The sequence below is a fragment of the Photinus pyralis genome, unplaced genomic scaffold (genome assembly GCF_008802855.1).
Source record: "Photinus pyralis isolate 1611_PpyrPB1 unplaced genomic scaffold, Ppyr1.3 Ppyr1.4_LG1, whole genome shotgun sequence".
In the NCBI taxonomy this organism is placed as follows: domain Eukaryota; kingdom Metazoa; phylum Arthropoda; class Insecta; order Coleoptera; family Lampyridae; genus Photinus; species Photinus pyralis.
Window position 1 is genome coordinate 28,315,534 of NW_022170249.1, and position 22,697 is coordinate 28,338,230.

Sequence of the window (22,697 nt, forward strand, 5' to 3'; positions counted from 1 at the left end):
CCATCTCTCTGGTTATCGCTACACTTCCGATATTATTTTTTTGTAATAGTTGAACAAGTTCCAATGAGATGACGCCACGTGCTTATCAACCTTCTAAAGAAAATTTCAATTTATTCACTTAATAGCCACGTCCCACCCAATTTTCATTAAAGGGCAGTTCAAAATGTGCAATCTCTTGTAGGATCTGTTGATCAATTGTACTTCAATTATCCGAAAGAAAATTCAAAGGGCTGTAAGTTTTGATCCAGTAGCCCAATCTTGGAACTGTTTGAGATTATGGATTCTACAGGCCACATTCTATAAGAAAATGTTTTTTCCCGGTCGATCTGAGACAATTTATTTTTCGTGGCAAAAAAAAGGCAGTGTTTAACCTTCCTTTTTTTTTACCAAAAATCGACTGCACCAAAATTTCTCGGGAAAACACTTTTTCTTATTAATTTTGGTGCGTAGAATCCAAAACAATTCGTACTTTTTCGCTTAGACTTTTCAATCAAAAGTTACAGACTAGAAACCAATTTCGAAAGAAAATTTAAAGGGCTGTAACTTTTGATTTAGTAGCCCAATCTTGGAACTGTTTGAAATTATGGATTCTACAGGCCACATTCTATAAGAAAATGTTTTTTCCCGGTCGATCTGAGACAATTTTCGCTACACTTTTCCAAATTATTTTCTTGTAATAGTTGAACAAGTTCCAATGAGATGACGCCACGTGCGTAATGACCTTCTAAAAAAATTTCAATTTATTCACTTAATAGCCACGTCCCACTCAATTTTCCTTAAAGGGCAGTTGAAAATATGCAATCTCTTGTAGGATTTGTAGAGCAATTGTACTTCATTGATCCAGTATTTTGAATTGTCTTTTGTTTAAGTAATCGCTATGCGTGCGCCATCTCTCTGGTAATCGCTACACTTTTCCGAATTATTTCTTGTAATAGTTGAACAAGTTCCAATGAGATGACGCCACGTGACTTCAATTATCCGAAAGAAAATTCAAAGGGCTGTAACTTTTGATCCGGTAGCCCAATCTTGGAACTGTTTGAAATTATGGATTCTACAGGCCACATTCTATAAGAAAATTTTTTCCGGGTCGATCTGAGACAATTTTTTTTGAGGGCCTCAAAAAAAGGCAGTGTATAACTTTCCTTTTTTACCAAAAATCGACTGCACCAAAATTTCTCGAGAAAACACTTTTTCTTATTAATTTTGGTGCGTAGAATCCAAAACAATTCGTACTTTTTCGATTAGACTTCTCAATCAAAGGTTATAGACTAGAAACCAATTTCGAATGAAAATTCAAAAGAAATGTCGGAAGAGGGGTCCATCAAAGGAAAGGTGTGAGGCGACGAGAAGGTCTATCAAAGGGCAGGGTCAAAACTTCAAAGAACATTAGATAATGGACATTACACAATGGACATTGGACAAGAGACATAAAGTCTAATGTCTATTGTCTAATGTTTAATGTTTTATGTCTAATTTATAATTTATTTATTCAATGCATATACAATGCCATGACTTGCCGGACGACTCCCTTACTAGTTTTACAAGTTTTGTGTCAGCTTAATTGATACATTATATCGAGGAAGTGGCATCGTCGCCAAAGGATAATCGATCCTTGTCGATTATCAGCGACATAAAACGAATTCTCGTTTTTCAAAATATTTAATTTTCTAACCTACTGGAGTCGTTAATATCCTGTTCATTTGACGTTTATTTATACAAATTTTTTATTATTATAATAAAATTCTGTGATAATGCTTTGGAGCTTTACTTTATAACACGATCAATTCAATAAATCAGGATGAATTTAAAATGTTTAATTTGCAGCGATTTATTAACTCCATACTCGGAAATCTTTGGCACAACATGCGGTCATCTCTTCCATTATCACTGTCTAATACAGTGGATCGAACGGTAAGTTACGTTATTTTGATAATCTCGTCGAACCGGTATGATTCCAGTTCGAAGACATGCCCGCAGTGTCGTTTCAAAGCGACCGAAAAGACAATTTTTAAGATCTATCTAACTGTTGAAGAGAATACGGAAACCGTCGATCTTGCCGTACTTCACAACAAGCTTGATAATTTGCAGTTTCAAATCAACCTTAAAAATCTGGACGTGAAAAATACGAAGGAGAAAAATGAAACGCTGCGCAAGCAAAACCTGGCCCTAATAGAAGAAAACAAGGAGCAAGAGAATAAGCTTCGAGTGATGGAATCGGCGATGTTCGCGTTGAAAGAGCAAGTGACTTACTTCAAGACGAAGAGTAAGGAAGCGAAGAAACTGGAGACCGATTTACTCGAACTGCAAGGCAAGTTAGATAGAATTAAAAATGTCGAGCTAGTCTTGGCAGGTACGCAAGACGAAGTGAACAGTATGTTGCGAAACAACCAGGATCCTCAGTCACTGTCAATTCTGGTGGCCACCTTAAAGAAGTGAGTATGTTTCTTTTTGTAATTGTAACGTTGTAATCTTATACGTGCAGAGAGTTAATCGAATCTGATAAAAGCAAGAAGCAATTGAAAGGTGCAATTAAAACTGTTCAAGCCGAGTCTGTGGCGTACCGTAAGAAATTTCAAGAGTTAAGGGATGCCTCTGTGCATATGAGGTAGGTTGATTTTTGGTACAATTAGTATTTACGTTTGTTTTAGGGAGGAGCTTGAGAGTCACAAGGGATGTGAAACCGAACGTCAGTATTTAAAGGGCAAACTTGCAGAGTTTCAGAATAAGTACAACCGCCTTTCCTTAGAGACTGCTAACAATGTCAACAGGATTGTCAGTGAAAGCCCTATACCAATTTCAAGACTAACAGAACCTAATACAAGTTCACCGTCAGTTGTAAGTTAGGTACTTCAAAGATGTAAATATACTACAGACCATTGTATCGATTTGGATTTATCCACGTTTCAGGATTAGTAACTTTGTGTTTAAGATAAATTCCATTTTGTATTAGTGTGGATGATTCATTTAGGTTGAACTGATTAAAAAAATCTGTAGTATATTTATATCTGTGATTACTCATTTTTAATTAGAACTAAACTTGTGCGTTCCTTTCAGCCAGAAGTTGTCGAAACTATAGCACAATCAAATTCGCCGTACCTACGTGTGCAAACCAGCAGCATAGGACTCTCCGGACTGCTTACCTACAACAACTTATCGGCTGGACCCAATAAGGTTGCATAATGCGCTTACTATGTTATTACAAATCTCTTTGCAGACGTCGATATTGAAGCAACATCCTCTGCAGAAGGAGACATTAAAACGGCCATCAATTTCGTACGACGGTCTAGGAGGTCACAGCAAAGACGATGACTTTCCATCTCCACGTTCCTCTCTACCTTTCAAAAAACCGAAAATTAGTGTAACTACTACGGCACGCAAATTTAAGAAATTGGCACCTCAGCCGAAGTTATCCTTTCAAAAACTCAACTAGAGTATTATTCAATCAGTATTGTATTTTTTATTTTTTTAAAATTTTATTATAATAATACAAGTACATGTTATTTTTGTCCTTGAGCGACAGCATTCTTCTTTCTTGCTTCTCGCATTGCCATCCTGTATGTAGCGCGTTTTAGTTGTTGTTTTGTATTAAGGTTGTGCTTCTTGGCAAATTTAAGGTTCTTTAAGAACTTGGCGCAGACCTACGATTTACAAGTTATAAGAGTCGAATGAAACATGTAGACTTACCCCCAATGTTGATTCTTGGCGAAAACGTTTTGGTCTCTTGATTCCATTACGATGGTCCTTGCGATCTGTTACATAAAGATACTAGCTACATGATACAACTAAGGCAACTACTTACTTTGATTGTGATTGGTGTGGTTCTTCGATTTAGCCATTGTTTACCTGAAATTATGCTTCAGTAAGTAATTAGCTTTTTGTTGAGATACGGTATAATTAAATTATTATTTAATGCACCTAAACACGTTGCCACAGTACAAAGTAGATAACCTATAAAAGGATAGTAGGGATTTTTAATACTGCAATTTTGGCATGCAATGATGCTAGTACTTTATAAATTCCTTATGGTGGTAACGTGCATTCCAGTGGCGTATCATCAATGTCATTGGTGCATTTTTGCACTATTACATATTCGCCATTCATTGTGAGTAAGTATGGCATTTTCGGAAGACGCAGTTTGGTTTGAAATTAGTTATTCTGAATCCTTTTATTTATAAGACTCATTTTGTACATAAAATTAATTTCGCAAGGTTGTAGTTGAACGTAAGGGTTCTCCTGAAACCAACCATAGGGTGTAAGTAGGTATAGCCATCTAAAAAGGCACTGTCACCTCAGTATTATACGGTCAAAGTGCAAAATATAGACCACAAAATAACAATCTTGGTTCACAACTGTCCATAAAGGTACCTTTACACTATAATATATCTCACATGATTTTTTATATATGTTATATGATATATATGATGAGGTTTAAACAGTACCTACTACAATCTCAATTAGCCACATTAACTATCACTATCTCGCATCAATTGTTAGCAATCTGGACGTTTCGTGAACCATCCTATTTATATCGTAGATTTTATTTCTTTCCTCTTTCTTTCTTCTATCTATATTGTAAATTTTATTTTCTTCCTTCCCGTTGCTGATTTTGGTCCAAGTGGAAGACCAGGAGCGGCGCTTGTGCCTGTCCCTGAACTTGCACCTATTGTCACTTATAAATGTATTAACAAAGAAATGTTATTTATTTGCTGTTTGTTCGGTAGACAATAAAGACATTTATTATTATTATTATTATTATTATTATTATTATTATTATATTGACTACCAACATATTTTTCGTAAGAGTTTTAATGTTTTACTTTACACTTGACAGGTTTTTCATATGACTTTAATACAAGAAGTTACTAGACCCATATAACTTCTCTAAATTAAAATGTTCCAAGTTCCAAGATTGAGCTACTAGTTCAAAAGTTACAGCCCTTTGAATTTTCTTTCGAAATTGGTTTCTAGTCTATAACTTTTGATTGAGAAGTCTAATCGAAAAAGTACGAATTGTTTTGGTTTCTACGCACCAAAATTAATAAGAAAAAGTGTTTTCCCGAGAAATTTTGGTGTAGTCGATTTTTGGTAAAAAAGAAAGGTTATACACTGCCTTTTTTTGAGCCCCGAAAAAAAAATTGTCTCAGATCGACCCGGAAAAAAAATTTTCTTATAGAATGTGGCCTGTAGAATCCATAATTTCAAACAGTTCCAAGATTGCGCTACTAGTTCAAAAGTTACAGCCCTTTGAATTTTTTTTCGAAATTGGTTTCTAGTCTATAACTTTTGATTGAGAAGTCTGATCAAAAAAGTACGAATTGTTTTGGATTCTACGCACCAAAATTAATAAGAAAAAGTGTTTTCCCGAGAAATTTTGGTGCAGTCGATTTTTGAAAAAAAGGAAGGTTATAGACTGCCTTTTTTTTGCCCCGAAAAAAAAATTGTCTTAGATCGTCCTGGAAGAAATGTTTTTTATAGAACGTGGCCTGTAGAATCCATAATTTCAAACAGTTCCAAGATTGGGCTACTAGTTCAAAAGTTACAGCCCTTTGAATTTTCTTTCGAATTGGTTTCTAGTCTATAACTTTTGATTGAGAAGTCTGATCGAAAAAGTACGAATTGTTTTGGATTCTACGCACCAAAATTAATAGGAAAAAGTGTTTTCCCGAGAAATTTTGGTGTAGTCGATTTTTGGTAAAAAAGGAAGGTTATACACTGCCTTTTTTTGAGCCCCGAAAAAAAAATTGTCTCAGATCGACCCGGAAAGAAATTTTTCTTATAGAATGTGGCCTGTAGAATCCATAATTTCAAACAGTTCCAAGATTGGGCTACTAGTTCAAAAGTTACAGCCCTTTGAATTTTCATTCGAAATTGGTTTCGTCTATAACTTTTGATTGAGAAGTCTTGATCGAAAAAGTACGAATTGTTTTGGATTCTACGCACCCAAATTAATAAGAAAAAGTGTTTTCCCGAGAAATTTTGGTGCAGTCGATTTTTGGTAAAAAAGGAAGGTAATAACTGCCTTTTTTTTGAGCTACGAAAAAAAAATTGTCTCAGATCGATCCGGAAAAAAATTTTTCTTATAGAATCCATAATTTCAAACAGTTCCAAGATTGGGCTACTAGTTTAAAAGGACTCCGTCCATCTTTAAGTGCCATTTAAGGAAAACTAAGCCCAAGGTGGCTATTAATCGCATAAATTCAAAAGCAATTTCAAATGAAGTTACGTACGTGGCGACATCTCAACTAAACTTAAAATACTATAAAATGAAATAAGTGTATCGATTACCAACGAGATGGCGCACTTGTACATATCCTCATTGAATTTACAATGATATTATATTTAAAGTAATTAATCAAAAACCGGGGCATTGTACTACAATTGCTCTACAGATTTTGCAAGACTCCGTCCATCTTGAAGTGCCATTTAGGGAAAACTAAGTCCAAGGCGGCTATTAATCGCATAAATTCAAAAGCAATTTCAATTGAAGTTAAGTACGTGGCGACATCTCAACTAAACTTAAAATACTATAAAATGAAAAAAGTGTGTCGATTACCAAGAAGATGGCGCGCTTGCAGCCATTATATTTGAACTAATTTTTCAAAAATCTGGTCATTGAAGTACAATTGCTGCACAGATCTTGTCCGTACATTTTTAACTGCCATTTTACTAGCTATACTCGGCGTTTTCCCCGTGTCTTTTTAAGCATTATGTTAGATGTTAGTGTACCTCTCCGTGCTTTCTCTTGGGCCATTTCTGGACTTCGGGAATCTTGTCTATTTGTCCAGGACTTCCTACGACCCCATTCCTCCTGACAGCTGCCTACTTTTGCCTAGGAATTATGCACCGCCAAGCGCCGTTTAACTGTCGTCAGGTTCTCACTCAGATGACAACTTAGAGGAATCTATAAAAGCTGCCTTTTCCAGTTCCACCTTTAGGCAAAGAGTAGTATAAGCAAAGAGTATTTGGTATAAGTATTCTTGCCTTTAGGCATAGAGTAAATTCTATGCTTTAGGTGTGTTGTTTCCAAAAATTGTAGGAGGTTTCCAACCACCTCCTTCAACTCCTAAGGGTCTGGTTGTTTTCGCACGAGATGATTCGAAGTTTGGTCACTGGTGAGGTTGGGTTAGAGTATACTAGTTAGGTTAGCTCGAAAATCTTGTATCAGGAGAATATAATGTGCGAGGAGATTAAGGTTAGGAAGAATTTTTAGTGAGGTTAGGTTAGGTTGATAGTTAGGTTTGATTGAGAAGTCTAATCGAAAAAGTACGAATTGTTTTGGACTCTACGCACCAAAATTAATAAGAAAAAGTGTTTTCTCGAGAAATTCTGATGCAGTCGATTTTTGGTAAAAAAGGAAGGTTGTACACTGCCTTTTTTGAGGCCCTCAAAAAAAATTGTCTCGGATCGACCCGGAAAAAATTTTTTCTTTTAGAATGTGGCCTGTAGAATCCATAATTTCAAACAGTTCCAAGATTGGGCTACTATAGTTCAAAAGTTACAGCTAGGGAATGCAATCCCGCAGCAAAATCTCAATCCCGGTATTTGCGGGATCGTTAGATGTTAATGCCGCGGGAACCCGGTATTTGCGGGATCCCGCAAAATTTTAAATAAATTGGCAAATAAGCAATTTTGTGCGGTTAACTTCTGTATTAAAATAAATCGCTAATTATCACAATAAGTATTCAACAAAAAAGTACCTTCAGGCTAACTTAGAACTCAAAAAAATCACCAGTAAAGCATAAATAGGTGAACTTCTAAAGTGCCTCAAAAATTATAGTACATTTTTAACGAAAAAGTTTAACAATTATTTTAAAAATAATTTCTCCGTTATGCGTTGCATTAACAAAGCAAACAGAATCGTCCCCTTGGTCGACATTAAGGATTAAGGATGAGTGTACCCTTATTTGAAAGATTACCCCCCAAACATTTGAGGGGTTAATTACCAATCAAGACACTATTTGACAATGTGTGTCTGAAAACACCACTACAACCAGACAACCAAATACCAATATACTCGTAAATATTTATTGCTCAATTTATTGTTTATGTAATTTATTCTTTCATTAGTAACTAATATACCTATTATAATCATTGATTATACACACCTATAAATAATCAATGATATTATCAAAAGTTTACTGGTTTACTCAAGTATTCAGCTTTTTCAGATAAGTACAACAGCAAAATGCGAAAAGTAACCATAGAAGGGCGGGATCACTTGGGTATTTAAAATAAGTCATGTCATTTGTCATGCAGAAATAGAAACATCCCTATTCCACGATTTACGTATTATTTCCATATTATTTCCTTATGATTTGTCTTATGACAGCCATAATACCAAAAATAGTATAGTGTAAACACAAATCTAAATGCATGTTACTTATCATATGACAAATCACATGACAAGTATGATAGTGTAAAGGTAATTTAAGGAGTTTTAGAAATTTAAACATTTTGAAAGGTACAGAATTCGTGAATATACTAACACTATTGAAACTAATACAGGGTGGCCATTTGAAAACGAAACAGTGCCTATTTTGGGGACCTCAAAACATCTACGAAGAAAATCCTCGGACCCGTCAATTTTTTATTCAAGGGGGAACCATTTTTTTGCTAGTTTCGCCTCCTTGAGGGCAAAGTTCTAGCAGGGGTGACAAGCGCCCCCAAATTTTTAAATCGAATGGGGGGGTCGAGTGGTACCTTATTTTGAAGGTATTTGTATGTGGATTATAAACCCTTACGTTTTAAATCGCAACTAATTTGCCTAGCCGATACAGGGGCTAATAAAAGTTACAAAAACGTGGCAACATTTTCTTATGAAAAAAAAATGCTTGTAAATGAATAAATACAACAATAAATATCAAAAATCTTGTTCTCCTACATTCTGAACCGTACCTACTTGTTGTTTTTTTTCTTTTTAATACTCGTGTCTCGTAGGTATTATAGCAGTATTTTGAAGTTTAATAGTGATTGTCAATTACTGTTGTCAGATTATAGTAGTTATTTAGTTGCAAAATTCGTACATTGAACAGTGATAATGGTTTTTATTGCTGAAAGATTTGAAATAATTTCTGTTTAATCTACAACACCAGAATCGACAGGTCCGTCGTAAGTACATTTTGGAATTGGTTCAAAAATTTAGGGAAACTGGGTCTGTGGTTAATAAAAAACGTGAAATGGATAACCCAGTAGTAAATGAAGCTTCAGAAGTGGATATTGCAGGCCATATTGTGCAAGATCCCACACTCAGCACAAGGAAATTGTCAATCGTGTCTGGTATTACTAGAAGCAGCATTCAGAAGATATTTAAAAAAAAACACAAGTTTCATTCGTACAAAATGCATCTCGTACTCGTTCTTTTTCCTAAACGGTACTGTGAATCGTCACAACTGGGCTGATTCAAATCCCAGAATAGTTCGTGAGGTGCATGTACACAAAATCCTGAAAAATTGAATGTTTGGGCTGGCATTTTTGGTAACCATATCGTAGGCCCCTTCTTTTTACCTGGCAATTTAACAGGAGAGATGTACTTGGAGTTATTAGAAAATACGATTCATCGAGTATTATACTAGAAAATAACGAGTACTTGGAAAATCGTCTAGTATTTCAGCAAGATGGTGCGCCACCCCATTATGCTGCAAGGGTTCGTCAATATTTGGACCAAACGTTTCCGGGACAATGGATCCGAAGAAGAGGAGCTATTGAATAGCCTCCTCATTCCCCGGACTTAAGTCCGTTAGATTTTTTTTACGAGGCCAAACTACAATTTATGGTAGTCAGCCAACTGGCGACAAAGAATAATTGATGAATGTCGTCAAATTACACCAGAAGTTAAAAATGTACGGGAAAGGTTCGAACAAAACCTGTACTATTGAATGGAAGTCGAAGGCCAACATTTTCAACATTTACTTGATTCATTTTAGCTTTAAGCACATAAAATAAAATTGATTTAAAACTGAAGGGTTATAATCCACTTAAAAATACCTTCAAAATAAGGTATCACTCGATCTCCCATTCGATTTAAAATTTTGGGGGCGCTATGGCTTTGCCCTCAGGGAGGCGAAACTAGCAAAAAAATGGTTCCCCCTTAAATCAAAAATTGACGGGTCCGAGGATCTTTTCGTAAATGTTTTGAGATCCCCCAAATAAGCTCAAATGGCCACCCTGTATAGTTACTTATTAATTATTATAGATGATAAAGGAATATTTTAGCAATCAAGTGGTAGAATTCACAAGTGGCGAAGCCATAGAAGTGAGTCAAAATACATCAAACAAAGTTTTAGTTAAAGTAATAGTTTAGGGTGGATACTGAAACTCAGGTCAGTCGTCCAATCTCACAAATTCCCAAAATCTCGACATGAAAAGGAGGTTTTCTTATAGATTTTACCTGTAAAAATTGATCTCTTCCCATAACTTTTGATGTAGAGGTCCTATCGTAAAAGTACTGAACGTTTTCCATTTTACGTATTGTATTATATTTTATGTGTGAGAGCACCTAATCCTTTAAAGCTGATGTACATTAAACGTTCATTGTAAGTACATACGGACCTTCTGTTCCAACACTGTACATACGCGTATAATACACGTAATGGACGTCCATTGTAGGTCCAAACGTCAACGATATGGATAGTATAGTGTATACATACTGTACGTCCTATGGACGTTCGCTACCGTTTTATTGCACAAGATTAACAAATAAAACAACTACTTTGAAAACGATATCTATTCAAACACTGTTGATGAAGAGATGAAGGGTCACAAAAAACCGTACGCGAATAAAAGGAACATAAAATTAGAATTAAAATAGATAGGTTATTAAAGATACATTGGAGTAGTAGGTGCTGGAACGTCGCTCTGTGATGATAGGTAAAAATATCATGCCCAAGATCTTTATTACTGTAACGAAAACGCTCCAGACATGACCTCGCCTTTGGCGCTCTGGAATTTTCTACGCCCGCGATAGTGGGATTTGTATAGGAATATTCCAGACTTATCCGGTAATTACGCGAGTGTTCTGGACTTACATTGCTTGCGTGTATAAATGGTTGCGGACCGAACATCGCAGGCAGTTTTTACTACCGAACGAGATCGAGTACGGACGAAACATTGAGCGCGAAAATCTGATATAAATTGCGAAGTGTGATATAAATAGTCGATATAAATTGTACAGTTTTTATAGTGTTTTAGTTTTGTTTAATAAATATTGATATAAATCGAACTTTAATTTATAAATCACGTTACATTACTAATTATACTAGTGGAAGGATCGATATTTGGCTGACTGTGCCGAAATCGTGAAGTCTAGGTACAGCTATTCCAAGCTCAAATCAGTTTTGTTGTCCGCGAGATCCGCAGCTACCAATGAGCAGTTACTACTTCTTCTGGCCACTATATTTTTACAACTGGGACTTGTGTTTATGAATTGCATCTCGTAATTGTCGACGAAGAATTTTACCTGCAGGAGTTCTGGGAATATGGAGTATAAAATGGACACTTTGTAAACGTTTGTACGGTGCCACTTGCCCTAAACATGATGAATAATTTAACATAAACTACAAATACAATATTAGTACCATTAATAAATTCTTTCACTTCTTTTTCTGTCAACTCTATTCCTTGCAATTTTACTACAAAGGCTATGGGTATTTCTCCATCTCTATCATGAGGAATACCAATTACTCCAGCATCCGCTATTTTTGGATGATTTACTAGTATGGCCTCTAATTCAGCTGATGCAACCTTAAATCAAAGATTTGCGACGAGTTACGTACCTCTGAAAATGTCACCTGGTATCCTTTGCACTTGATCAATTCTTTTATTCTGTCCACTATGTAAAATGCGTGGTCGTAATCGTAATAAGCCATATCTCCCGTATGGAGCCATCCGTTCTCATCAATGACCGCTCGCGTAGCTTCAGGATCATTATAATATCCCTTCATAATTACGTCTCCACGACACCATAACTCTCCAACTTCCATCGGACCCAAAGATTTTCCCGTATCGACATCTGTTATCTTTACTGACGTATTTGGCATGGCACGGCCGCATGCACCTGATGCAGTTCTGTCCTTCGAATCGCCTATTACGGAAAGAGTTGATTCTGTCATGCCATACGACTGTCGAATATCCCTCACATGTAGCCTAGGAAAGAATATGCAAATAGTATCCTTTCATGTCACCCACAGTCTTATTAACATATTACATTCTTGCAATTGTAACAAATTTTTTGTAATTAGGTACCTACTGTAGGTACCATCTAATAACTTTCTGCAGTTTTAATTACATACCAAACTCTGTAGTAAACACAAAATATTTACCGCTTAGTCAACGCTTCTTCAGCAACCTTGGTCAGCGCCGCAGAGCCGCAAGACACCGTTTTCAAACTTGATAAATCGTATTTGTCCACCAGTGGACTTTTGATTAAAAAATTTGCGATCGATGGTACGATGGACAGCCTTTCGATTTTGTAATCTTGTATTGTTTTCAGGTAGACGTCTGGATCGAACTTCTTCATTACTATTCCTTTTCCTCCACCAGAAATTCTTAGGCATCCCAGGAACAACCCATACACATGGTATAATGGTATAATTATCAAACTGACTTCACTGAGCGGATCCCTTCTGGGCCTAAAAAAATTTTACTTGTAGAAACCTGTATTTAAGGCTAGCAACACTTACTTATTTATTGTAATAGTCGTAATGTAATTTAAATGCGTCAACATGACGCCCTTTGGCAATCCCGTTGTTCCCGATGAATATAAAATAAATGCAACATATTCCTTAACGTTTACCGGAAACGGAGAAAATGTGCTTACATCAAAACTTGCTGGTACATATTCCATTATGAAATTTTGAATCGACTGACACCCTCCGTAATCTGCCTTCGCATCGATGGCTACAACTTTAGGAGTCCTCTTCAATCTATCTTTCACCTTCAGTATTACGGAACTTGCTTCAGTGGAGCAAAATATTACTGATGGCTGCGAAATATTGGCAACGTGAAGGAGTTCCCCTGAAAGATTGTATGGGTTTTACCCTTGTCAGCATAGTAGTAAAATTGAACAGAGCCAAGGGGCGTGACAATACATTTTTTTGGCCATCTTCTTTCTTTTATATTAATAAATCCACTAAACATTTGAACATTATTGATTTAAAATACATTTGGAATGATAAATCTTGGAAAACCCACTATCCCTGCCTACCTACCCTAACAAAATTCAACTCTCAATCTTACAAAAATAAAAAAAATCCGTTGAAGGGCTCCCGTTACAAGACCTTGTCACCTTTAAAATTTTAGAATATTTTTATGTATCCCTAAAATCTACTACTATACCAAAAAACAAGAGATTCATGGAATTATGTGCAGAATACACAAAGATTTCGGGATATTTAGTAAACTGTGATTGGTAAATCTACGACATTGACCTCATATTATACTTACTCTCGGTGTAATGTGGACTAAAAAGGGAAACGATGATGCCCGAATACAATCCAGCTAAGACAGGATCGAAAAACTGCACGTGATTTTCGCTACAAACTGCAATTACATCATTCTTCGCTAATCCAAAGTTTCGTAAGCATTGACCCAAAAAACAAGAATTTCTCAGTAGAGTAGTGCTCGTCATATATTCACCAGAGAATGCGTCTATCTGAAAACGAGATTTGCAATAATTTATGAGTTCGATCGAAACCCAATAGTGAATAAATGAAAAATGAAATTTCATTCAGCCAATGAGTCTCTCCCAAGATAATCTGTATATTGGGCACAATAGTAAATGACGGATGATCCCTTAGAAGTGATGGGTTCCGTCTCAGTCGCTAGTGTCGTCTTATAGAGTTTCCTTACGAAAATTGCGATCACGCGCACGGCAAATCGAAATAGATGCAAATAGGATAAATAATGGGCATAGATGATTATATTTCTCACATAAACTCCGAAATGGCATATGTCTTCAACCTTTTATGATTAACAACCATTTAAATGAGTGGGTTTATTTTAATACGTTTGAACAGGTAATTTGACCTACCCTGTGACTTATACTTACAAATAAGGGCGTTTCTTCTCTGTCATTTAGTGCTTTATACAATTGTATTCCCAGAGAGTCGTATGCTATCGGAACTGTAACTCGCGGACCATGGATAATAATTTCATCTTCTCCCGTCATTATGCTGAAAACTAAAATCCTTAGCTTTATGTATCAAAGCCTATATTTAAATTATTTGTTTACGATAGCGTGCTACCTATTAGATTAGCGATGTAAAGGTCAGGTTCAAATACTTTGTGGCATCATAAACGATTACATTGTAGTAGTAGCGTCTGACTAAAGGTCATTTAACACGCAATTATACTGTAACTGTATGCAATTAATTCATTAATTTTTCATAACTTAATCATTATCGATAACATTGATCGTGGTACTGTAACGGGCTCCGTTATAATTAGGGTTGAAGACCATTCTTGCATATATAATAAAATTGAACCTCTGCGGCACTGGAAGAAGTTTAATATGACAACCAATTTTATGACTCCCACGGCTAGCTCAGTAATAAAATTGTGGTATTATTACGGCGTCTAGGTATTCCTTTTAATAAGATGTAAATTATTCCTGTAGTGAATTTGTTCCAAGTGTTATAGATTTCATATTACAATAATAGTTCTTCGTTTCGCCGACGGAAGTCGTTCAGAGTTTTTTTTAATTCCTCTCGGCGGACGCACTTCTTTGTACAAAATGACATTTAACTATTACCTACTTGCGGATAAATTTTAGGGTCGTTTCGCTATTGGGGAAGTTTCACCGCCATCTTATCATTTTATGAAAATAAATTCAATACACGGTGTCCATTTTTCGAGTGCCACTATGGGGATCTCACTTATCTTAAGAGATACAAAGTTGGTTAAATGGGGGCAAAGTTGTCAATTTTCGTGCTGAATAAGAAACTGAAAAGACATTTCAAATATCTTCAATAGTTTTGAAGATATCTCAAAAAAACAAAAATTTCTGATTTACGTTTTTATTTTTTTTATGATAAAATAATCGTAGTAGACATTTCTAATTAACACATTATTCGGACACTTTTTAATGGAGATTTCAAATAATAATAATACTTTATTATCCTGGCGGAGATCAGCTGTAAGCTGTTTTTCCCAACCAGTAGAATTACAATTTTCTAGAAAATACTGATTGAAAATAACAAAAATTAAAAAAAGGTATACTATTTCAATAACTTGAGTTGTACGAGACTACATGAAAAGAAAATAAATGAAATATTAGAAGAAGACGACAGATTGACAAAAATGACAAAATTTCTCCACGTGTGTACATATCTAAAAGAAGTATATAGAAGAATACATATAGAAAGATTAGGTAACAGAAACTTGGTATACTTAAAGGTCTAATTATTGTTCATTGTAAATCATACATATGGCATCCTGTTTTTAATAACTCTCCAGATGACGGAGAAATACGTGGCAACTTTAGTTTTTCTTATGGGCGCCATTTTGAATTTTCACATTTTGAGATTACGTCTTTTTTTCTCTTTACAACGATATATCACACATAGTGGTTCATTATCACATTTTTCCTAAAAATACAATTTTTAATTTTTTGAGAAGAGTGCTTTGGAAAAACAAAACGTTCTTTTATTGTGAACAAAAGGTTGACTTATTTCATGTAGTGTCATTTAGGTTTATGCTAGTTGTAATGCGAAAATGCCTTTTTCAAGTGCAGATCAAAGAGATATGATCCAAATTTACTACACTTCTCATCGAAATGCCCACATGACTGCTGCAACATACTTGCAGCGTTATCCAGAGGGGCAACAACCTAGTTTGAGGTATTTTTCTTTGCTGCATAAAAACTTGGGCGAATGTGGTTCTTTTAAAAGATGTAGACAGCAATATGGTGATAGACCCAATTAAAATGAGCAGGCAATTTGGCAACCAGTTGAGATGAAAATCTAATTTCTACTTCTCTGACAACGCTGCAACCAGACATGGATCAAACTGTCAAACTTTTGTTGACAACAAAAGAACGTTTTGTTTTTCCAAAGCACTCTTCTCAAAAAATGAAAAATTGTATTTTTAGGAAAAATGTGATACTGAACCACCATGTGTGATATATCGTTGTAAAGAGAAAAAAAGACGTAATCCCAAAATGTCAAAATTCAATATGACGCCCATAAGAAAAACTAAAGTTGCCACGTGTTTCTCCGTCATCTTGAATGTAATTAAAAACAGGATGCCATATTTGAAATCTCCATTAAAAAGTGTCCGAATAATGTGCTAATTAGAAATGTCTACTACGACTAGTTTATCATAAAAAAATTAAAAACGAAAATCAGAAATTTTCGTTTTTTTGTGATATCTTCAAAAGTATTGAAGATATTTCAAATTTCTTTTCAGATTCTTATTCAGCACGGAAATTTGCAACTTTGCCCCCATTTAACCAACTTCCTATCTCTTAAGATAAGTGAGATCCCCATAGTGGCACTCGAAAAATGGACACCGTGTATATACCTTTTCGTCTGTATTAACTGAATCAAGATCCAGGAAAAATTAGGATGCGTTGGAGACAGGTTTTTTCGTCTCGTGCGCTACAATAATTTCAAGACAAGATTTTAAAAGCATTTCTTCCAGAAAACAATTAGAGCTTTTATTAAATTAACAAACAAACAAAAGATAACAAATATAATAACAGAAACAGAAGGAATAAATAAAATCTTTATAAATTTGACTTAAGTTTCTTAACTTCATCTCGTAGAAAACGACGTAATACCTTTCCGCTGGGGTTTCTAGGAATTTGGGACACAAAGCGTACACCCCCACGAAGCTGTTTGTATGGTGCAACTTGATCTGCAAAATAAAACCTGTCGACTTCATCCAAAATGATTATAAGACGTTTAGTAAATTTTGACATACAAATGGTTTTTAGTATGGTTTAGTCAATTATACCTGCAATAAACTTCTCCACTTCTTGCTCGGATAAATTTTCACCGCGTGTCTGGACAATAAATGCCATCGGCACTTCTCCGTACCTTTCGTTTGGAACACCAATGACACCACAATCTAATATCTTGGGATGGCTCAACAGCAGTGTTTCAAGTTCAAGTGGCGCTACCTAAAACGGTTGTTCATCATTGCAACAGAACCATTACTGGTAATGGCAATGAGTTGTCGCTGGTGGGTCAAATTTGGGCCTTTTGATTATATTAGATACCAGTATTAAAGAGTTTTAGAAAAAAGCTAAGTAATGCAGTGGTATTTTACCTGTAATCCTTTACATTTTATCAAATCTTTAATCCTGTCCACCAAGAAGAACCTATAGCAACTATCATAATAGCCGACATCACCCGTGTGCAGCCAACCATCAACATCAATCATTTCTTGGGTAGCTCGTGGATTATTTATGTACCCTTTCATTACCATAGGGGTTCTGCAACATATTTCGCCAGTTTCAAATGGACCTAGTGCCTCTCCTGTCTGTATGTCGACTATTTTCACGGAAACGCTTGGGAAAACACTACCGATGGATCCCAGTGGGTATTCTCCCGACACACTGTGTCCCATGAACCCAATCGTTGTTTCGGTCATTCCGTATCTCTGTTTCACAATCGGTACCTTAAACCTTCAGAGGGTGGCTTCTAACACACGTGCTTCTTCAACACTTACCGCTTCCGTAACTCTTCCTCGGTATGTTTAAGTAAAGGCGCACTGGCACACATTACCGACGTAACGCTGGACATGTCGTACTTCTCTAACAAATTAGTCTGGGCTAAGAATTGTGCAACAGCTGGGACTAATTGGAGCGATTCGATTCGATAATCCCTTATTGTTCGCAGGTAGACGTGAGGATCGAATTTGACCATTACTAGCACGTATGACCCGAACAAAACTGTCCTTATTGTTAGACTCAGTCCAGCTGTATGACAGAATGGATGGAACGCTATACATGGATTGACATCTAGACTGTATCGTCCATCCCTTAAAGCACACATTTAGTTATCTCACGAGAGTTTACATTTATTTCAATATGATTGCATCAATTAAGCTGAATACTATTCGACGTAGCTTAAGGTCTGTCACCACGAATGAATCTTTAAATATATCTGTCTAGTGAAAGCGACTGGTAGATTGGTAGATTTTTAAAGGAAACGGCATTATATGATTAAAGTTTCATTTGGTGGATTGATCAATTGCTTTTATTTCTGCATATTGAAATTCTATAGCGTGTTGACTTCATAATGAGTTCCGGAAGTCGTTGGAGGTTGCAGGTGCACCTGTCAATTCTACCTGTAGTACGTGACTTGTCAAGTGGACCTGGAAAGTGACCTGACGCTTTCCGTGATAGTCGACAGGTCGCAGGTACACCTGCACCCTTCGATTTGTAGTGTGTATGATTTCCTGGGCCGGTAGTCCACGGTAGATTTGCTCCGTTCTCAAACAATTTTAACCAACTGAAATGGACGGTGGATCTGTTGGTGTAAATTAAGAGCTGTTCACCTGCTATAGATAGAATTGACAGGTGCATCTGTAGGTATGCAGCTACTACAAACCTACTAACACTTGAACTGCATGTACGGTATTGATGTTTAGATGCGTTAACATGACACCTTTCGGCAACCCCGTCGTTCCCGAAGAATATAAAATGAGGGCCACATCATCCTTTACGTTCACAGGAACCGGTTGGTATTCGTCAATGTTAAAATCTTTGGAAACGTTTTCCGATATAAAATTCTCGACGGATTGGCAACCTTTGTAGTTCTCGTGTTGGTTAATAATTATGATCTTGGGTTCTCGCTTCAGTTGATCTTTGACTTTGAGCACTGTGGAACTCGCCTGGACTGAAGAAAATATTATCGAAGGCTGTGATAAGTTCGCGACATGAATTAATTCCCCTGCAAGGAAACAAGAGGGATTATAACATACACGGTCAATAAATTGGCATCGGTGCAAACTCTAATCTGTCTGTACGTACTTCGTTTTGTCTAGTTGGGTCTAGTCTTATTTTTATAAACATTACCTAGAAGCTTATCCAATGAATTAATTTGTATTGTTGTTGCTATATCAATGCGCTTGCGGTATTTTTCTGTACGGGATTTGGTGATGTATGGTAATGATCCTAACTTCTTGTAGAAATCGTACAAGTATCTGTATGATATTTGTGACGTATGTAAGTTTGAATGTGGGACAATATTTGTTTCGTGTAGCTGTAGATTAAGAGGCTGGTAGGATTTCTCCGCATATGTTACTGTTTTGTGTAGAACTGTCTGATTTGTTATAAAAGTATTGTCGTAAATTGTGTATTTGTGTTTGGTGCAATAGTTTTATGTCTCTAACTCCTATACCTCCTTCCAAATGGGACAGGTAAAGTCGTATAGTAGAGGAATGGGGATGATGTGCATGGTGTTTTGTTAATAGTGTACGGGTGTTTCTCTGTATTTGTTCTAAATCTGTATTTGTCCAAGGTATAATCCCAAAAGAGTATGTCAGTACCGGTATGGCATAAGTGTTAATAGTTTTGATTGTATTTCTACCGTGTAATCGAATTTTAAGCAGGAAATGAAACACTAAAAATGACCTAACTTAAACGTTAAACCCCTCCAAAGCTATGTGCCTAGTTTAATTCTGAAGGGAAGTTTTATTGTGCGTCCAATTTTTGGCGATCTTATATCCCGACACGGGTCAAATTATTAGGCTCAAAAACCGATGTTATACACTTACCTTGCGTATACTGTGCGCTGAACGTGGTGACGGCAATTCCAGAAAAGAAACCGGCTAGGACGACATCAAAAAAGTGTAAGTTGTTTTCACTGCAAACACCAATTATATCATCCTTCGTAAGACCAAAGTTGATTAAACTCCGACCTAAACGAGATGCAGTCCTGAGAAGCTGCTTGTTTGATACGCTATCACCAGTAAATGCGTCTATCTGCAACAAAAATGTGAATGTAAGGTTTAAGTAAACGGTTGCTGCGGTTTTCATTATTTTATCGCGTTTTGCTACATTAGCCGATGAAAAATCCGTTAATTCCATAACGAACAATTATAGAAGCATAACTTGTGTAAGTCTGTTGTGCGCCAAATAAAGTTGTGTCACCCAAAAATGCCATCGGGTTTACCAAGAAAAAGTAAGTAACATATTTCTAATCTTATTCGTTATTTTGAACGAGAAAGAGATAATTGTGGTCCACTTTTACCAGTCGCAGCTACTTTAGTAATAGGTATAAGACTTCATATACTTAACAAGTTTCATTTCACAGAGAGTTGCGGATGACAGTTTTCTTAAGTGGTCCTGGAACCCATTTGCTGCCAAATTTAAAAGAACCATCGCTGATTATTATGGACAATGTTAGTTATCACAGTAGCTTACTGGAAAACTTGCTATAAATTCTTCCTGGACAAAACGACAACTACAGGCATGGCTACCGCACAAAAATTTGGAGTTTCCAAATGAAGCATTAAACTTGGTGGAGACTGTTGCAATTTATGTTGTTAGTTCAATTTATATTGCCTGTTTGTAATCTCTTGACATTTTATACCTTATGATATGCTGTGACAACCCAATAATACTTTGTAATCGGTATGGGGATAAATATAACTAAACTAAAACTAAACTAAGGTTTGTTTCCTTAAATTTCATGCAACATGGTTTATTCGTAGCCACAATCAAATAATTGACCTGCAGAATAACCTATTCGCCATCATACATTGTACTCGTTGCAGGGACAAAGATTGTTAAACATATTTATTCTCAAAATACTCAAATACAGTTTGCTTATAAACTTGAAAAAGTGTACGACAATTTCTTCACATTTGCTCTTATTGGATACACCGATGTCTATCCGTTAGTCAAAACTAATAGGTACTGTAAATTTGGCTTACTTACAAAGACAGGCATTTCCATTGATTGCTTCAAGGTGTTATGCAGTTGAATTCCAATCGAAACATTTGAAATTGGCACCCTAAGTTCACCTCCACAAATAACATTTTCTTCTGTCATAACTGATTCGATAAATTTTGAACAATTTGTAGCAGTCCAGCGATCCGCTACGTGTGCGACTTTTTTTAATAATGCTGTTTAACGAGAAAATTGATAAGTTAAAGACATAAATAGTTTAATTAATCGTTTTTGTGGACGTCCATTTATCAATATTTACTTTATACTGCTTTGATGGTGAATATGACCTGACGTGACCGATTGCTACGTAAGATCAAAGGCTTATCGTGTATAATATGAAGAATGGTCCAAAAGTATGGAATAAGTTCATTATTAGCGTCACTACCTACCTACTATTGAAGATGCACGATTTTTAGTCAGAATTTGATAATTAATAGTATAAAAATATAACCATCAAACATTTAAATGAAAAAGGTGGTGGTGGGGCACTTTTTTTGAAAAGGATTTTAATTCTCTTTTTAGGAGTTTCTTTCAATTTGCATCTCTAGCTCTATCCGCTGGTAACGGGAGTGATTCCACAATAAAAAGTTTCGCATCAAATCTTCTACAGATCACACATTTTTTTTAGAACTGATTGAATATCTCTTCTGCCTCATGACCTTGAGTCAAAGTTCAAGGCCGCAATCTTGGAAAACCCAGGACCATGACCTATTCTTTACGTATATGACTTCTACGATGCTCATCTAAACCCTTTATACGCGACATTAGCCAAGACATAAACCACGATCGAGTTACAACCTTCAATGGTCATAGTTCGGAAACACATTAGTTTAGGCAACCGACCCTTTAGGTAATTTTACTTGACCCTAGCTCAGAACCATTTGACCTTGACGTTAGCGCAGATCTACTGTAGTTCAGGCAAGAAACCCCGTCTACGTTTTACCTTTCAATGACATCGATTTTAGCAGAGTTTCAAACCCACGTCCACGTTTGACCTTTCAGTGACATTGATTTTAGCAGAGTTTCAAACCCACGTATACGTTTGATTTGATGAATCCACCGTACATTTCTACTGTCACTAGCAACTTCCGTGAGAAACCTTTTTTATTCTCGTCTTTAGACTAGGCGAAGCAAGAATAACGATAGCACGAATATAATGCCGCAAACCCGAAAACTATACGATATCCCGTTTCCGAAATTTCGATCGATTTATACAAAGAAATACGTTAAAAAGATACTCGTATATTTATTACATAAATATGAAGTGACCCCTTTTTGCGTCCCCTATGGTTGTGAACTGTTTACATTCTGATGCTATCGCGCATGAGTGGTGTTCTACTTACGGTGCAAAATATAGTTGTCTTTGTTACGTATGTAAATCGGGTCTGTGGATCACAACAATCTTTATTAATCCGGTCTTTAAATTCTCCCCAATCCTAAAGGACGACAGTATACAGGGTGTTTTTTTTGGGAGCTTTAGTTAAACGTTTCTGGGAAAGTAAAATAGGTAGGTTTTTGAAAATGTGTACTTAGGAGTTACGCTGAAGGCCGAATCGATGTAAATATTTTCAAAATGGCCGCACTTCCGGAAACACCGGAAGTAGATAGTAACTTCGTTATTTTAAATAGCAACCCCAATTTTTTATTGGGTTTTTGGATTCTACGTGAAATTTCAGTTCTTTGGATACCCATATGTCGATATCTGCCATTTATGGTTTTTAAGTTATTTTGACTTTAAGAAAAAAAATGGCGGATGCAGATGGTACCTTGATAATTGATTACTTGGAAAACGGTTGTAGTC

The 22,697-nt window shown here is 36.0% G+C and overlaps 4 protein-coding genes and 1 long non-coding RNA gene across 8 annotated transcripts; 2 read left to right on the forward strand and 3 right to left on the reverse strand.

The window, feature by feature from the left end:
• The first annotated feature begins 1,631 nt into the window (after nt 1-1,631).
• Nucleotides 1,632-3,513, forward strand: LOC116159789 (E3 ubiquitin-protein ligase TRAIP). Its single transcript, XM_031472869.1, has 6 exons — nt 1,632-1,911; nt 1,959-2,432; nt 2,483-2,605; nt 2,649-2,835; nt 3,055-3,171; nt 3,215-3,513. The coding sequence occupies exons 1-6, from the start codon at nt 1,799-1,801 to the stop codon at nt 3,428-3,430; spliced, it is 1,230 nt and encodes a 409-aa protein (XP_031328729.1). The 5' UTR covers nt 1,632-1,798; the 3' UTR covers nt 3,431-3,513.
• Nucleotides 3,433-3,981, reverse strand: LOC116159790 (60S ribosomal protein L29). Of its 2 annotated transcripts, XM_031472871.1 has the most exons (4): nt 3,916-3,981; nt 3,800-3,843; nt 3,685-3,749; nt 3,433-3,638 (listed from the first exon to the last, which is right to left on the reverse strand). In XM_031472871.1, the coding sequence occupies exons 2-4, from the start codon at nt 3,834-3,836 to the stop codon at nt 3,498-3,500; spliced, it is 243 nt and encodes an 80-aa protein (XP_031328731.1). In that variant the 5' UTR covers nt 3,837-3,843; nt 3,916-3,981; the 3' UTR covers nt 3,433-3,497. The 2 variants fall into 2 exon arrangements, with proteins under 2 accessions (XP_031328731.1, XP_031328730.1); XM_031472870.1 differs by having other exon boundaries at nt 3,438-3,638; nt 3,800-3,970.
• A 7,202-nt stretch (nt 3,982-11,183) lies between these two features.
• LOC116160580 (4-coumarate--CoA ligase 1-like) lies at nt 11,184-14,195 on the reverse strand. The gene is made up of 7 exons (XM_031473806.1): nt 14,045-14,195; nt 13,441-13,648; nt 12,678-13,011; nt 12,318-12,626; nt 11,787-12,141; nt 11,574-11,739; nt 11,184-11,524 (listed from the first exon to the last, which is right to left on the reverse strand). The coding sequence occupies exons 1-7, from the start codon at nt 14,162-14,164 to the stop codon at nt 11,397-11,399; spliced, it is 1,620 nt and encodes a 539-aa protein (XP_031329666.1). The 5' UTR covers nt 14,165-14,195; the 3' UTR covers nt 11,184-11,396.
• A 2,440-nt stretch (nt 14,196-16,635) lies between these two features.
• On the reverse strand, nt 16,636-21,174 carry LOC116160066 (luciferin 4-monooxygenase-like). Of its 3 annotated transcripts, none has more exons than XM_031473199.1 (7): nt 20,243-20,356; nt 19,720-19,927; nt 18,560-18,893; nt 17,668-17,979; nt 17,266-17,623; nt 16,951-17,116; nt 16,636-16,851 (listed from the first exon to the last, which is right to left on the reverse strand). In XM_031473199.1, the coding sequence occupies exons 1-7, from the start codon at nt 20,324-20,326 to the stop codon at nt 16,721-16,723; spliced, it is 1,593 nt and encodes a 530-aa protein (XP_031329059.1). In that variant the 5' UTR covers nt 20,327-20,356; the 3' UTR covers nt 16,636-16,720. The 3 variants fall into 3 exon arrangements, with proteins under 3 accessions (XP_031329059.1, XP_031329058.1, XP_031329060.1); XM_031473198.1 differs by lacking the exon at nt 20,243-20,356 and adding an exon at nt 20,885-21,165 and having other exon boundaries at nt 16,637-16,851; XM_031473200.1 differs by lacking the exons at nt 16,636-16,851; nt 20,243-20,356 and adding an exon at nt 20,885-21,174 and having other exon boundaries at nt 17,110-17,195.
• On the forward strand, nt 19,925-20,612 carry LOC116160069. Its single transcript, XR_004143123.1, has 2 exons — nt 19,925-20,126; nt 20,259-20,612. It is a non-coding gene; the product is annotated as an uncharacterized LOC116160069 (long non-coding RNA).
• Nucleotides 21,175-22,697: the final 1,523 nt, after the last annotated feature.